The following is a 17,569-nucleotide window of genomic DNA, read 5'->3' as shown; positions in this document are numbered from 1 at the left end:
TAAGTAGACCACATCCAGCTGGCGCACCTGGGTGATGTGTGGAGGGATATATGTGGTGTGTTAATGGTGATTGTTAAGAAGTGAGATGGACTGTGGCACTAGAAGATATCAGATCCTGTTACATATCCCACACTAGAAAGTTAGACATATAGTGCGCACCCTGCTGGTCACTCCATAGGAAATGCACATGTTTTTATCACATCAATGTTTCTGCACACTAGGTTGAAAGGACTATCCAATTATTAACATTAGCAGGATGTGACCATGCTCGATAATTACTGGCCAGTAATATATGTAGTGAGGTTATGTGTATTTTCGAACACTACTATGTGGGAACACACAACATGGTTTACATACATTGAAAAGGCAGACACATTGTTTAGTCGAATAAGAAAATATATTTTTTGTTTTAGTAAAAAGAGAAGGAAAATTAAATATCAACCAATACATCGGGTTCAAACAACAAAAGAAAATAAAAAAACACACATCCCAGAGACAGGTGACATACATGCGGGAAAACATCAGTCCTGTGGCCGTGGCTCATAAGGGAGGCTGTGAAAGGGGCACGGGCACGGGCACGGCGCCTTCAGGAGTCATGAAGTAGTCAGCAAAGAGGTTCCTGACCACTATCCCGCGGTTGAGTTGTCTCCCTTGGCCATAGTTGATAGGGGCACTAAAAGCTGGCAGTGTCTCCACGTTCACCTCCGGGGTGGGAGCATAGTCCCGAAGGTAGTTGTGGAGAACACAGGCAGCTTTAATGACCATGTCAACTGTGGCCAAGTTCAACTGCAGGGCAGTGGTAAACACTCTCCACTGACTAGTCATGATCCCGAAGGCGCACTCCACGAAGTTACGTGCCCGGCTCAGCCTCCGGTTAAATACTCTCCCCCGTTCATCCAGCCCTCTCCGTGGGTAAGGGCGCAGCAGGTTGTTCAGTAAAGGGAAGGCTTGATCCCCTACCATGACGAATGGAGCGGGATGCGTGGTACCCGGAAGAGGAGTGGGAGGAGGTAGAGTCACGTGATCTAAGAGTATGCGCCGCCCAAACTCTGATCTCAGTAGCGCCCGGGAGTCCCCAGTACTGCCATAGGAGCCGACGTCGATGGCAAGGAAACGATACGTGGAATCAACAACCGCGATCAGGACCACAGAAAAAAATTTCTTATAATTGAAATACTGTGATCCTGATCGCGGTGGTTGCTTCACACGTATGTGCTTACCATCAACCGCCCCTATACAGTTGGGGAAATTGGCCACAGACTGAAAGCCTGCTGCTGACTGCAACCAAATCTCCCGCGTCGGACTGGGCATCACAATGGGCTGCAAATGCTCCCAGATCACGGCGCACGTGCACCTCACAATTCCAGAGATGGTGGACGTACCAACCCGGAATTGGAGGTGCAACGATACATAACTCTCCCCTGTCGCCAAGAATCTGTGAAAAAAATAAAAAAAAAAGTTTATGATTCGATTTCACATTCAGCTACATATTAAATTATTACATATTTTCAGACTATATTAGATTTAACTACAATTACATGAACTAATATTTCGCATTAAAATAAAGCATCTTCACCTTAACGTTATGAGCAGACGGGCCACAGGAGGGATGGATTTCCGCATGTAGGTGTCCTGTCTCTGGAGATGTGGGCTCAAAATGGAAAGTAAATTATCAAAGGCCTCCATAGGCAGGCGCACGAAGTCCTGGAACTTGTCAGGATGTCTGCAACAAATGAAGAAAAATATTGATCACTAATATTACACACAAACACACATCATAGGAAGATGTCATACGGTTTACAAATGTTGAAATTAACATCAAACGTTGTAAGGATAAACAAAAAACAAAAAAAAATTATGGACTTTGGGGGAAAAATTTGGGGACAGTAACCTTTACATTTGCAATATTACATTCAAAGATTTGCCGACTTTGATGTATTCAAATCGACATACCGTCGCAAATCATCATACAGGCAACCAATGTGGCCCCGGGTCTCCCTCCGCACATTGATGGGGTGGACCCAATATCGCCGTCCCACCTCCTGCAGACGGCGCTGCTCTGCGTCTTTTAGCCTCTGAGAAGAATTATTAAAAAATGACATTTATTATGTTTAAGACATCTCAATTAGTCACAAAATTATGACACAGTTGCATTTAAGGACCTTTGGTCAACAGTACTTAAGGGAGCTTGCATAAACAATACATTTAAATCAATGTTTTACGGATTATAAGCCTAAACAGTTTGTAAGGCTAGTTTTAAATAAGTTACATAAAGCTTGAAAAAAAAAACAAAAAAAAAAAAAAAAAACAAATATATAGACTTACACACAAACGCAGGTAATAATTACGCATCTTCCACAGGATCGAAAGCACCACGAGCTGGTGCTTGCGGCGCAGCCTCATACGCCGGGCTGGCCCATAGGGCGCATTATTAGCGGCATCACACATCTTTGTTTTTTTTTTTTTGGCATTCAAAACACTACTAGCATATGGGCGTACTTCGCGAGTGGGTGGAGATTTTATAGGGATGTGGGTGTGCTTATTTGGCCCGGGGGCAGAATCAGGAATCAAATACATGCTTTTGAGCGGGGCCAAACAAGCCAAGACACATCATGACACTACGGCCGGACTCTTACGATAAGACCGTAAGTGCTTTTCAAATACAGCCGCCAGACCACCCGGAGATGTACGGGACAGAAATTTTAACGGCCGCACTGTTACTACGTGTGAAACCGGCCTTAACCTGAACAGGTCCCTACAAATATCTGATTTTGAAATTTTACTGAAAATTGGGAAATTTGCTGCTAATATTTTAAGCTCCCTATCGTCTAAAAAAAATGAAAGATCGTTTAATAAATGCTGCCAACATAAAGTAGACATGTTGCTAATGCTATTTAATATATAATTTATGTGGTATGACCACTTTCTGTATACGCAAAAAAGTTTCAAAGTTGGAAAAATGCATTTTTTCACATTTTTTCACATTATTTGGGTTTTTTTCATAAAGATTTGTTATGAGTATCGACTCCAATTTACCAGAAATGTAAAGTACAATATGTCACGAGAAAACAATCTCAGAATCAGCCGGATAGGTAAAAGCATCCCGAAGTTATTAATGAATAAAGTGACACTGGTCATATTCATAAAATTTGCTCCGGTCCTTAAAGGGGTAGTCCACCCAAAATTTTTTTCTTTCAAATCAACTGGTGCCATAAAGTGCCAGAGATTTGTAATTCACTTCTATTAAAAAATCTTAAGTCTTCCAGTACTTATTAGCTGCTGTATGTCCAGCAGGAAGTAGTGTTTTCTTTCCTGTCTGACCCAGTGCTCTCTGTTGCCTCCTCTGTCCATGTCAGGAACTGTCCAAAGCAGGAGCAAATCCCCATAGAAAACCCCTCCTGCTCTCCAGACTGGAAATAATACAACTTCCTGTTGGGCATACAGCAGCTGATAAGTACTGGAAGGCTTGAGATTTTTTAATAGAAGTAAATTACAAATCTCTGTCACTTCATGGCAGCAGTTGATTTGAAAGAAAACATTTTTGGGTGGACTACCCCTTTAAGGCCATTTCAGGCCCGGTCCTTAACCCCTTCAAGACTAAGCCTATTTGGGCCTTAATGACCAGGCTCATTTTTCAAAATCTGACCTGTCTCACTTTATGCGCTCATAGCTCAGTGATGCTTTAACGTATGCTAGCGATTCTGAGAATGTTTTTTCGTCACATATGACACTTTATATTAGTGGCAAAATTTGGTCACTACTTTGTGTGTTTTTTGTGAAAAACATCAAAATATCATGAAAAATTAAAAAAATTAGCATTTTATGAACTTTGAAATTCTCTGCTTCTACAAGAAGTCGTAGCACATAAATTAGTTACTAAGTCACATTACCAATATGTCCTCTTTATTCTGGCCTCATTTCATAAACATATTTTACTTTTTTAGGGTGTTACGGGGCTTAGAAATTTATCAGCAAATTACCACATTTTCATGAAAGTTTCCAAAACTGATTTTTTTAGGGACCAGTTCTTTTTTTAAGTTGATTTAGGAGGCTTGTATACTGGAAACCCCCATAAGTGACCCCATTTTGGAAATTACACACCTTAAAGAATTAATCTAGGGGTATAATGAGCATTTTAACCCTACAGGGGCTGGAGCAAAGTATTCACCATTAGGCCATGAAAAAATGAAAAATAAAAATTTTCCAATAATATATACGTTTAGATTAAAGTTTCTCATTTTAAAAAGGAACATGAAAGAAAAAGCACCCCAAAATTTGTAACGCAGGTTCTCATGAGTACAACGGTACCCCATATGTGGGCGTAAACCACTGTATGGGCACACAGCGGGGCTCAGAAGGAAGGGAGCACCAATTAGCTTTTCCATAAAGATTTTGCTGAAGAAGTTTCTGAGCACCAGGTGCATTTGCAGAGCCCCTGTAGTGTCAGCAGAATAGAACCCGCCCAAACGTCACCCCATTTTGGAAAGTACACCCCTCAAAGAATTAATCTTGGGGTAGGATGAGCATTTTGACCCCACAGGTATTAGAGGAAAGTATTCAAAATTAGACAGTAAAAATTAAAAACTCGAATTTTTCCAATAATATGTTCGCTTAGTTTGAAATTTCTCAATTTCACGAGGAACAAGAGAAAAAATTACCCCAAAATTTATAACGCAGGTTCTCCTGAGTACAATGGTACCCCATATGTGGGCATAAACCACTGCATGGGCACACAGCGGGGCTCAGAAGGAAGGGAGCCCCAATTAGCTTTTTCAATGCAGATTTTGCTGTAGAAGTTTCTGAGCGCCAGGTGCGTTTGCAGTGCCCCTGTAGTGCCAGCGGAGTAAAATCCCTCCATAAGTCACCCCATTTTGGAAAGTACACCCCTCAGAGAATTCATCTTGGGGTAAGATGAGCATTTTGACCCCACAGGTATTAGAGGAAAGTATTCAAAATTAGACAGTAAGAATGAAAAACTCGAATTTTTCCAATAATATGTTCGTTTAGTTTGAAATTTCTCAATTTCACAAGGAACAAGAGAAAAAAAGTACCCCAAAATCTGTAACGCAGGTTCTCCTGAGTAGAACAGTACCCCATATGTGGGCATAAACCACTGTATGGGCACACAGCCGGGCTAAGAAGGAAGGGAGCGCCAATTAGCCTTTTCAATGCAGATTTTGCTAAAGAAGTTTCTGAGCGCCAGGTGCGTTTGCAGCGCCCCTGTAGTGCCAGCGGAGTAAAATCTCCCCATAAGTCACCCCATTTTGGAAAGTGCATCCCTCAGAGAATTTATCTTGGGGTGTAATGACCATTTTGACCCCATAGGTATTAGAGGAAAGTATTCAAAAGTAGACAGTAAAAATGAAAAACTCGAATTTTTCCAATAATATATTCGTTTAGTTTGAAATTTCTCAATTTCACGACAAACAAGAGAAAAAAATTACCCCAAAATTTATAACGCAGGTTCTCCTGAGTAGAACGGTACATCATATGTGGGTATAAACCACTGTATGGGCACACAGCGGGGCTCAGAAGGGAAGGAGCGCCAATTAGCTTTTTCAATGCAGATTTTGCTGCAGAAGTTTCTGAGCGCCAGGTGCGTTTGCAGAGCCCCTGTAGTGCCAGCGGAGTAAAATCTCCCCATAAGTCACCCCATTTTGGAAAGTGCACCCCTCAGAGAATTCATTTTGGGGTGTGGTGACCAATTTGACCCCACAGCTATTAGAGGAAAGTATTCAAAAGTAGACAGTAAAAATAAAAAACACGAATTTTTCCAATAAAATATTCCTTTAGTTTGAAATTTCTCAATTTATTGAGGAGCAGGAGAGAAAGTTTACCCCAAAATCTGTAACGCAGGTTCTCCTGAGTACAACGGTACTCCATATGTGGGCATAAACCCCTGTATGGGCACACAGCCGGGCTCAGAAGGAAAGGAGAGCCAATTAGCATTTTCAGTGCAGATTTTTCTGAAGAGGTTTCTGAGAGCCAGGTGCGTTTGCAGAGCCCCTGTAGTGCCAGCGGAGTGAAACCCCCCCCTATAAGACACCCCATTATGGAAAGTGCACCCCTCAAAGAATTAATCTTGGGGTAGGATGAGCATTTTGACCCCACAGGTATTGGAGGAAAGTATTCAAAATTAGACAGTAAGAATGAAAAACTCGAATTTTTCCAATAATATGTTCATTTAGTTTGAAATTTCTCAATTTCACGAGGAACAAGAGAAAAAATTACCCCAAAATTTATAACGCAGGTTCTCCTGAGTACAATGGTACCCCATATGTGGGCATAAACCACTGCATGGGCACACAGCGGGGCTCAGAAGGAAGGGAGCCCCAATTAGCTTTTTCAATGCAGATTTTGCTGTAGAAGTTTCTGAGCGCCAGGTGCGTTTGCAGTGCCCCTGTAGTGCCAGCGGAGTAAAATCCCTCCATAAGTCACCCCATTTTGGAAAGTACACCCCTCAGAGAATTCATCTTGGGGTAAGATGAGCATTTTGACCCCACAGGTATTAGAGGAAAGTATTCAAAATTAGACAGTAAGAATGAAAAACTCGAATTTTTCCAATAATATGTTCGTTTAGTTTGAAATTTCTCAATTTCACAAGGAACAAGAGAAAAAAAGTACCCCAAAATCTGTAACGCAGGTTCTCCTGAGTAGAACAGTACCCCATATGTGGGCATAAACCACTGTATGGGCACACAGCCGGGCTAAGAAGGAAGGGAGCGCCAATTAGCCTTTTCAATGCAGATTTTGCTAAAGAAGTTTCTGAGCGCCAGGTGCGTTTGCAGCGCCCCTGTAGTGCCAGCGGAGTAAAATCTCCCCATAAGTCACCCCATTTTGGAAAGTGCACCCCTCAGAGAATTTATCTTGGGGTGTAATGACCATTTTGACCCCATAGGTATTAGAGGAAAGTATTCAAAAGTAGACAGTAAAAATGAAAAACTCGAATTTTTCCAATAATATATTCGTTTAGTTTGAAATTTCTCAATTTCACGACAAACAAGAGAAAAAAATTACCCCAAAATTTATAACGCAGGTTCTCCTGAGTAGAACGGTACATCATATGTGGGTATAAACCACTGTATGGGCACACAGCGGGGCTCAGAAGGGAAGGAGCGCCAATTAGCTTTTTCAATGCAGATTTTGCTGCAGAAGTTTCTGAGCGCCAGGTGCGTTTGCAGCGCCCCTGTAGTGCCAGCGGAGTAAAATCTCCCCATAAGTCACCCCATTTTGGAAAGTGCACCCCTCAGAGAATTCATTTTGGGGTGTGGTGACCATTTTGACCCCACAGCTATTAGAGGAAAGTATTCAAAAGTAGACAGTAAAAATAAAAAACACGAATTTTTCCAATAAAATATTCCTTTAGTTTGAAATTTCTCAATTTATTGAGGAGCAGGAGAGAAAGTTCACCCCAAAATCTGTAACGCAGGTTCTCCTGAGTACAACGGTACTCCATATGTGGGCATAAACCCCTGTATGGGCACACAGCCGGGCTCAGAAGGAAAGGAGAGCCAATTAGCATTTTCAGTGCAGATTTTTCTGAAGAGGTTTCTGAGAGCCAGGTGCGTTTGCAGAGCCCCTGTAGTGCCAGCGGAGTGAACACCCCCACCCCCCCCTATAAGACACCCCATTATGGAAAGTGCACCCCTCAAAGAATTCATCTTGGGGTAGGATGAGCATTTTGACCCCACAGGTATTGGAGGAAAGTATTCAAAATTGGCCTGTAAAAATGAAAAACTCGAATTTTTCCAATAATATGTTCATTTAGTTTGAAATTTCAAAATTTCACAAGGAACAGGAGAAAAAATGTACCCCGAAATCTGTAACGCAGGTTCTCTTGAGTAGAACAGTACCCCATATGTGGGCATAAACCACTGTATGGGCACACAGCAGGGCTCAGAAGGGAAGGAGCGCCAATTTGCTGGAGCAAAACCGCAGCTAGTAACAGTATGGTTACGGACAGTCTGGGGTGGTTCCGGGTAATCTGGAGGTGGTTACGGGCAACTTGGGGTGGTTACGGGTAATCTGGGGTGGATACGGACAACCTGGAGTGGTTACGGTGAACATGGGGTGGTTACGGGTAATCTGGGGTGGATACGGACAACCTTGGGTGGTTACGGTGAACATGGGGTGGTCACAGGCAACCTGGGGTGGTTATGGGCAACGTGGCGTGCATACGGTCAACCTGCTGTGGTTACAGACAACCTGCTGTGGTTACAGACCATCTGGGGTGGATATGGTCAACATGGGGTGGTCACAGGCAACCTGGGGTGGTTACGGGCAACGTGGGGTAGATACGGACAACCTGCTGTGGTTACAGACAACCTGGGGTGGTTACGGGCAACGTGGGGTGGATACGGACAACCTGCTGTGGTTACAGACAACCTGGGGTGGTTACAGGCAACCTGGGGTGGTTACAGGCAACCTGGGGTGGTTACAGGCAACGTGGCGTGGATACGGACAACCTGCTGTGGTTACAGACAACCTGGGGTGGTTACAGGCAACCTGGGGTGGTTACAGGCAACCTGGGGTGGTTACAGGCAACCTGACGTGGATACGGACAACCTGGGGTGGTTACAGGCAACCTGTCAAGGATACGGACAACCGGCTGTGGTTACAGACAACCTGGGGTGGTTACAGGCAACCTTGGGTGGTTACAGGCAACCTAACAAGGATACGGACAACCGGCTGTGGTTACAGACAACCTGGGGTGGTCACAGGCAACCTGACGTGGATACGGACAACCTTGGGTGGTTACAGGCAACCTGGGGTGGTTACAGGCAACCTGGGGTGGTTACAGGCAACCTGACAAGGATACGGACAACCGGCTGTGGTTACAGACAACCTGGGGTGGTTACAGGCAACCTGACATGGATACGGACAACCTGCTGTGGTTACAGACAACCTGGGGTGGTTACAGGCAACCTGGGGTGGTTACAGACAACCTGCTGTGGTTACAGGCAATCTAGGGTGGTTACAGGCAACCTGCTGTGGTTACGGTAAACATGAGGTGGTTACGGGTAACGTGGGGTGGTTACGGGCAACATGGGGTGGTTACGGGCAATCTGGGGTGGTTACGGGCAATCTGGGGTGGTTACGGATAAATTGAAGTGTTCATAGGTAATCTGGGGTGGGTACCTGTAATCTGGCGTGGTTACGGGCAATCTGGAGGGGGTCATTGGCAATTTGGGGAGGTCAGTGGCAAGGTGCAGTGGTCAGAGGCAAGGTGCAGCGGTCAGAGGCAAGGTGCAGTGGTCAGAGGCGACCTGCGGTGGTTGCGTGCAATCTGGGGGGGTTACATGTAATCTGGCATGATTACGGCAACCTGCGGTGGTTAGGGCAACCTGGGGGGGTTACAGACAATCTAGATTTGTTACGGATAAACTGAAGTGCTTATAGGTAATCTGGGGTGGGTACATGTAATTTGGGGTGATTACGGACAATCTGGAGGGGGTCACGGGCAACGTGCGGTGGTTACGGGCAGCGTGCGGTGGTTATGGGCAACGTGCGGTGGTTACGTGTAATTTGGGGGGTTACGTGCAATCTGACGTGATTACGGACAACCTGGGAGGGTTACGGGCAACCTGCGGTAGTTACGGGTAATCTGGGGGGGTTAGGGGTAATTTAGGAGTAAACTGCAATTATTACTATAATAAAAAGTGTGTTTTATTTTTTTGTGTGTTTGTCACTTTTTGTACTTTACACATTCATTTTCACTGTATTACTATGATTACTGTGATTACTGTGATATTTTCTATCACAGTAATCATAGTTCAGTGACAGAGACCAAATTGGTATCTGTCACTTTAAATTTTCAGAGTTGGCTGGTTATGTAGCGCATGCGCACTTCATAACCAGCCAGGACGTCGAGGAGGAAGGAGCTCCAGGAGCAGTTAACGTATAAGGGGTAGGGGGGTGACTGGGGGACGGGGGTGACTGGGGGGGTGGGGGGCGACTTGGGGGACGGACCCTGACACTCTTTATTCCCTGTCACCAATCATTGATGGTAACAGGGGATAAAAAGTGCATCCCTGCACTGTGAACAGGCGATCGGCGGTATATAGTATATACCGCCAATCGCCTGTTCCGGGACCCCACAGGGGGGTCCCCGATCACTGCCCCATGCTCTCCGCTACCTCCGGTGGCAGAGAGCATGGGGTTTTAATTCATTTTTACATTTCCATCGCTGTGAACAGATATACTCTGTTCACAGCGATGGCGGTGGCCATCTTGGATCCAATGGCCGCCGGGGGAGGGGGGTTAGTGACTGGCTACTAGGAGGGGGGGGGCTGATCTGGGGTCTGATTCACTTATTTCATCTCCCCCCACCGTGGATTCACGGTGGGGGGAGATAAAAAGCACTGCAGCGCCGGCCCATTAGTGACCGCCGTATTGGCGGTCACTAAGGGGTTAACTGCCGGGATTCGGTCACGGGGCGGATCTCGGCAGTTGCGGCGGGTGCCCGGCTATCACTGACAGCCGGGCCCCGCCGGGGATGACAGGAGTGCAGCTCCTGCGCCCCTGTCATCCCGTGGACGTACCGGCACGTCCATCTGCAGGAACTGTATGCATATTTGGACGTGCCGGTACGTCCTTATGCGGCAAGGGGTTAAGGGGTTAAAGGGACCCAGGTCGCTCTTAAAGGGACCCAGGTCGCTCTTAAAAGGACCCATTTTGCTCTTAAAGGGACATATTTCGCTCTTAAAGGGACATATTTTGCTCTTAAAGGGACCCAGGTTGCTCTTAAAGGGACCCATTTCGCTTTTAAAGGCACCCATTTCACTCTTAAAATGACCCAGAATGCTCTTAAAGGGACCCAGGTCGCTCTTAAAGGGACCTAGATCTTTCTTAAAGGGATATAGGTCGCTCTTAAAGGGACCAATTTCACTCTTAAAGGGACCAATTTTGCTCTTAAAGGGACCCAGGTCGCTCTTAAAGGGACATATTTCGCTCTTAATGGTGCGTTCACACCTACAGGATCTGCAGCTGATTTTCTGCAGCAGATTTCAGTTAAATAACTGAACACAGCATCAGATTTGATGCTGTGTTCAGTTATTTAACTGAAATCTGCTGCAGAAAATCAGCTGCAGATCCTGTAGGTGTGAACGCACCCTAAAGGGATCGATTTTGCTCTTAAAGGGACATATTTCGCTCTTAAAGGGACCCAGGCCGCTCTTAAAGGGACCCATTTTGCTCTTAAAGGAAACCATTTTGCTCTTAAAGGGACCCAGGTCGCTCTTAAAGGAACCCAGGTCGCTCTTAAAGGGACCCAGGTCGCTCTTAAAGGGACCCAGGTCGCTCTAAAAGGGACCAATTTCGCTCTTAAAGGGACCCATTTTGCTCCTAAAGGGACCCAGGTCGCTCTTAAAGGGACCCAGGTCGCTCTTAAAGGGACCTAGATCGTTCTTAAAGGGACCTAGGTCGCTCTTAAAGGGACCAATTTCACTCTTAAAGGGACCAATTTTGCTCTTAAAGGGACCCAGGTCGCTCTTAAAGGGACATATTTCGCTCTTAAAGGGATCGATTTTGCTCTTAAAGGGACCCAGGTCGCTCTTAAAGGGACCCAGGTCGCTCTTAAAGGGACCCAGGTCGCTCTTAAAGGGACCCAATTTGCTCTTAGAGGGACATATTTAGCTCTTAACCCTTTAAGGACATGGCCTATTTTCGTTTTTACGTTTTCGGTTTTTCCTCCTTGTGTTTAAAAGGTCATAGCACTTGCATTTTTCCACCTAGAAACCCACATGACCCCTTATTTCTTGCGTCACTAATTGTACTTTGCAATTACAGGCTGAATTTTTGCATAAAGTACACTGGGAAACCAGAAAAAAATTCAAAGTGTGGTGAAATTGAAAAAAAAAACGCATTTCTTTTATTTGGGGGAAATGTGTTTTTACGCCATTCGCCCTGGGGTAAAACTGACTTGTTATGCATGTTCCTCAAGTCGTTACGATTAAAACGATATATAACATGTATAACTTATATTGTATCTGATGGCCTGTAAAAAATTCAAACCGTTGTTAACCAATATACATTCCTTAAAATCGCTCCATTCCCAGGCTTATAGCGCTTTTATCCTTTGGTCTATGGGGCTGTGCGAGGTGTCATTTTTTGCGCCATGATGTGATCTTTCTATCGGTACCTTGATTGCGCATATACGACTTTTTGATCGCTTTTTATTACATTTTTTCTGGATTTGATGCGACCAAAAATGCGCAATTTTGCACTTTGGGATTTTTTTGCGCTGACGCCGTTTACCGTACGAGAACAGGAATGTGATTAATTAATAGTTCGGGCGATTACGCACGCGGCGATACCAAACATGTTTATTTATTTATTTGTTTACTTTTATTTAAAACCTGGGAAAAGGGGGGTGATTCAGACTTTTATTAGGGGAGGGGGCTTTTTACTATTAACAACACGTTTTTTTTTTTTTTTACACATATACTAGAAGCCCCCCTGGGGGACTTCTAGTATATATACTTTGATCTCTCATAGAGATCTCTGCAGCATAGATATGCTGCAGAGATCCATGAGATCGGCACTCGTTTGCTTTCGGCTGCTGCAGCCAGAAACAAACGAGTGCCGAGCCGAGGACGGCGCCATCTTGGACGCGTCCCCGGCCGGCATCAGTAACGGAGATCGCTCCTCCGGGACAAGGTCCCGGAGGAGCGATCTCCCCCACTAGACACCAGGGAAACGTTGCCTCCGGTAATCGGAGGCAGCTGTCAACTTTGACAGCTGCCTCCGATTAGCTAATTAGCGGGCACGGCGATCGGACCGTGCCCGCTAATAGCGGCGGTCCCGGGCTACACGCGGCACCCGGGATCGCGGCACTTCAAAGCGGGGCCGCCGCGCGGCCCCGCTTTGAAGTGCTAATGAGGACATAGGACGTACCGGTACGTCCTATGTCCTTAAGAGGTTAAAGGGACCAATTTCACTCTTAAAGGGACCAATTTTACTCTTAAAAGGGACCAATTTAACGCTTAAAGGGACCAATTTCACGCTTAAAGGGACCCATTTCACTCTTAAAGAGACCCAGGTCGCTCTTAAAAGGACCCAGTTTGCTCTTAAAGGGACATATTTCGCTCTTAAAGGGACATATTTTGCTCTTTAAGAGCGAAATGGGTCCCTTTAAGAGCGACCTGGGTCCCTTTAAGAGCGAAATGGGTGCCTTTAAGAGCAATCTGGGCCCCTTTAAGAGCGAAATGGGTGCCTTTAAAAGCGAAATGGGTCCCTTTAAGAGCGACCTGGGTCCCTTTAAGAGCGAAATGGGTCCCTTTAAGAGCGACCTGGGTCCCTTTAAGGGACCCAGGTCGCTCTTAAAGGGACCCATTTCGCTCTTAAAGGGACCCATTTCGCTCTTAAAGGGGCCCAGATTGCTCTTAAAGGGACCCAGGTCGCTCTTAAAGGGTCACTAAGGGGTTAACTGCCGGGATCCGGGCACGGGGCGGATCTCGGCAGTTGCGGCGGGTGCCCGGCTATCACTGACAGCCGGGCCCCGCCGGGGATGACAGGAGTGCAGCTCCTGCGCCCCTGTCATCCCGTGGACGTACCGGCACGTCCATCTGCAGGAACTGTATGCAGATTTGGACGTGCCGGTACGTCCTTATGCGGCAAGGGGTTAAAGGGACCCAGGTCGCTCTTAAAGGGACCCAGGTCGCTCTTAAAAGGACCCATTTTGCTCTTAAAGGGACATATTTCGCTCTTAAAGGGACATATTTTGCTCTTAAAGGGACCCAGGTTGCTCTTAAAGGGACCCATTTCGCTCTTAAAGGGACCCATTTCGCTTTTAAAGGCACCCATTTCACTCTTAAAATGACCCAGAATGCTCTTAAAGGGACCCAGGTCGCTCTTAAAGGGACCTAGATCGTTCTTAAAGGGATATAGGTCGCTCTTAAAGGGACCAATTTCACTCTTAAAGGGACCAATTTTGCTCTTAAAGGGACCCAGGTCGCTCTTAAAGGGACATATTTCACTCTTAAAGGGATCGATTTTGCTCTTAAAGGGACATATTTCGCTCTTAAAGGGACCCAGGTTGCTCTTAAAGGGACCCATTTTGATCTTAAAGGAAACCATTTTGCTCTTAAAGGGACCCAGGTCGCTCTTAAAGGGACCCAGGTCGCTCTTAAAGGGACCTAGGTCGCTCTTAAAGGGACCTAGGTCGCTCTTAAAGGGACCAATTTCACTCTTAAAGGGACCAATTTTGCTCTTAAAGGGACCCAGGTCGCTCTTAAAGGGACCCATTTCGCTCTTAAAGGGACCCAGGTCGCTCTTAAAGGGACCCATTTCGCTTTTAAAGGCACCCATTTCGCTCTTAAAGGGGCCCAGATTGCTCTTAAAGGGACCCAGGTCGCTCTTAAAGGGACATATTTCGCTCTTGAAGGGACATATTTCGCTCTTAAAGGGACCCAGGTCGCTCTTACAGGGACCCATTTTGCTCTTAAAGGGACCCAGGTCGCTCTTAAAGGGACCCAGGTCGCTCTTAAAGGGACCCAGGTCGCTCTAAAAGGGACCAATTTCGCTCTTAAAGGGACCCATTTTGCTCCTAAAGGGACCCAGGTCGCTCTTAAAGGGACCCATTTTGCTCTTAGAGGGACATATTTCGCTCTTAAAGGGACCAATTTCACTCTTAAAGGGACCAATTTCACTCTTAAAGGGACCAATTTCACTCTTAAAAGGGACCAATTTAACGCTTACATATTTCGCTAAAGGGACCAATTTCACTCTCAAAGGGACCCATTTCACTCTTAAAGAGACCCAGGTCTCTCTTAAAAGGACCCATTTTGCTCTTAAAGGGACATATTTCCCTTTAAAGTTTAAAGACACAGCCTCCTCCTGCTGCCCGATCTCACCTAGGGACAGAGGGGGGAGGCAGGGAAAGCATGACGTCCAGGGACGTCATGATGCGTTCTGGCACTGCTTTTCATGACGTCCCTGGACGTCATATTGGGGGAAGGGGTTAATGGTCTCCTTTCCACGCCAATCTCTATCTCTAATGGTACTTGTCAGGGCAGTCCCCTCTCCCCTCCTATCCTTATTCTTACCCTTGAACTTTGCCAACATCGTGTCCGATGGAATTTGGAGGAATCTGGTATATCTGTAAGAGGTCAGGAGAATAAAGTTGACCTCCTTTTCTTCCTTACTAAGTCTACAGTCTTCCTCCCTAATCTACTCTCTGAACTAACTAGATACCAGTCCCTGGCCAATTATAAAATGCATCAAGAAAAGTCTGAAGCTTTGAACATTTCACCACCCTTCCCCACAATCCAACCCCTGGAGGCTTCTTTCCCCTTCAGATGGGCGAGTCCAGATCACAACAAATACTCCTGACCTGTTCAAGGAAAACTTCCCTCCGAACCTCCCTTCGGCATGTTCCCTGGTTCAGTCGATGCTCCATCTTTAAGATGAATGTGCTTCCCTGAAAACTCCAAACCCAAGAGTCAAGTCCTAACGATCAGCATACCTTTCTTTTACTTCTGTCAACTCTCCTCTTTACTTACCAAATTTATCTGAGCCCACAAACGATCCCACCTTGCTAAAACTTTACCATCCCAAGACCAAAACCTTTCTTTATGGCTCCTCTTGGCTCTCTTTCCTCTCTCAAAGATCTGCTGCAGCCAGAAGCAACCAAATGCCGAGCCAGGATCAGCGCCATTACAGCGCAGACCCCGGCCGGGTGAATTATGCCATTTTACAGTGTTTTTCCACAAAATTGCCTCTTTGGGCCATGTTTAGACCTTGTAAGAGACCGGCCGGGTCCCGGAACGGCCGGCCTCAGAAAAGATCATCCTGGCCAGTACTGCAGTGCCAGCCGGATAATCTTTAGTGCTGCTTAGTTCTGATGACGGGTCATTAATGAATAGCTGGCGCATCAATGAGCTGACATGTCAATTTCTCGGATCCCGGCCGGAGTGTATGCGGCCAGGATTCCATAGGCGGCAACGTCACATATATTTTCGTATTAATGACAGCCGTTGTTGCAATCGGCAACAATGAATGTAGTTTTACGTAAATATACGTAGTGTGAACATAGCCTTTGACTGTATTAACAGAAATAATAATAAAAAAAAACTAATCTGTAAATTGATAAATCCGTACAAATGACACAGAGCCATAAAAGTCTCCAATATAATTTATTTGTCTAGATCTGTGGCATTCTGATATTTTCTAGAAAACTGGCTATAGATTCTAAATATCCATTTTTCCTCAACATAAAAAAGAAAATAGAAATTAGAGATTACTAGCAAGAGCTGGGTACCTAAAGTTATAAGCCCTCTCTAAAATGCAGGGGGTTATCTTATTCTCTTCAATGCTGAATGGACATACAATTTAGTCTCAAGAGGTGGTTAATCTTGCACAGTGAAAATCTCCTTGGAGTGAAGTTAGAAGGATATTGAATTGTGGAAGTCAGTGCCCCTTATTGTATACTGTACATGCTTACCCAGTTTGCTTGCTTTTTGATCAATTAAAAATGGAATAGTAGCATTTCCAATCAGTATAATGTTGCTTTTACGGATGGAATATATAGTTTTACACAATGCTGAACTGAACCGGCAAAAATCCTTTCATTTGTACACATTGTCATGTTTTATGTTTTCAAGTTTATCTAGGTCTAATTAAAGGCATCATGCTGCATGTTCCATTTTCCAATTGTCAGACTATATGCTATAAAAAGAAAATTAAAATTCATTCTAGCTACGGTTGCCTCTACTATCTTATGTTTTTTTTTATCATTATTTGTGGTATAGTTTATTGTGTCTAGGTTTTAATCGATTTCTATCTATGTTCTTTTTTACCTCATAATATAGTTCATCATTTAGGGAAATGCCATTTGAATGATTCTCAATATTATACTGCCTCCCCTTATATGATAATCCAATCACCTGAAGCTTTGGCTGTTTTTATCTTTCATTTGTCTCAGATTTTTACAGTATATTGGTATGCACTGGGATATCTACCTGCTAAATGGTTTTAAACATTTATTAAACTGCTTCAAAGCTTCTAAAATAAAGCAGCTTTGGAAATAGTCTTAAGAATGTTCTTTTATTTTGTGTCTATAGAGTTAACATTGGGGGGGGGGGATTTATGAAGTACAGTGAGTACATTGGTCTTAAATTAGGCCACGACCCTTTCCCCCAGCCTGACTAAGAGACGTACACCTCTTAAATTTGTCCATCCGGGCACCTAAACCTGCGCTAAGCGTACTAAATCTACACCTGCAACGGCTCCTCCCCACCTTGCCACGCCCATCGGGCGAGCGGGGGATATTGTAGGAGTACACCAGGGAGAAGGGGCGAATCTGCGCCTTCTAACTGACGTACGCCCATGCCAGACTTTTCATAAATGTCCCTCTTGGTCTGTAAAGAGTCTGTAGACACAAAATAACAATATATAGCTAATCAAAACTATTGGCAAAGTTGCTTTTTTATTTAAGATGCATTACGCAATAAAATATTTGCAGTTTGTAGCAAAAAAAACAGTCTTACATAGCTTTTGCCACATTTATTATGGGTTTTAAAGGGGAAAAGGAGCATAGTCTGCATGAGGCGAAAATGCGCCAACATTTGGG

General features: G+C 44.9%; 1 protein-coding gene across 1 annotated transcript; it reads right to left on the bottom strand.

The window, feature by feature from the left end:
- Window positions 1–375: 375 nt before the first annotated feature.
- On the bottom strand, window positions 376–15,655 carry LOC138786526 (uncharacterized). The gene is made up of 4 exons (XM_069963507.1): window positions 15,548–15,655; window positions 1,954–2,075; window positions 1,577–1,723; window positions 376–1,435 (listed from the first exon to the last, which is right to left on the bottom strand). The coding sequence occupies exons 1-4, from the start codon at window positions 15,653–15,655 to the stop codon at window positions 541–543; spliced, it is 1,272 nt and encodes a 423-aa protein (XP_069819608.1). The 3' UTR covers window positions 376–540.
- Between the last annotated feature and the right edge of the window lie 1,914 nt (window positions 15,656–17,569).

Source organism: Dendropsophus ebraccatus, chromosome 3, assembly GCF_027789765.1.
Source record: "Dendropsophus ebraccatus isolate aDenEbr1 chromosome 3, aDenEbr1.pat, whole genome shotgun sequence".
Taxonomy (NCBI): domain Eukaryota; kingdom Metazoa; phylum Chordata; class Amphibia; order Anura; family Hylidae; genus Dendropsophus; species Dendropsophus ebraccatus.
This window is presented reverse-complemented; position numbering and strand designations above follow the sequence as displayed.

Excerpts from the sequence above, each read along its gene's own strand:
- LOC138786526 (XM_069963507.1), bottom strand. The coding sequence starts at position 15,655 with ATGGCGCTGATCCTGGCTCGGCATTTGGTTGCTTCTGGCTGCAGCAGA. Across the intron at positions 2,076-15,547 it reads AAGGTTTTGGTCTTGGGATG|AGGCTAAAAGACGCAGAGCA; the intron begins GTAAAGTTTTAG and ends AATTCTTCTCAG. Across the intron at positions 1,724-1,953 it reads CTGTATGATGATTTGCGACG|ACATCCTGACAAGTTCCAGG; the intron begins GTATGTCGATTT and ends CATTTGTTGCAG.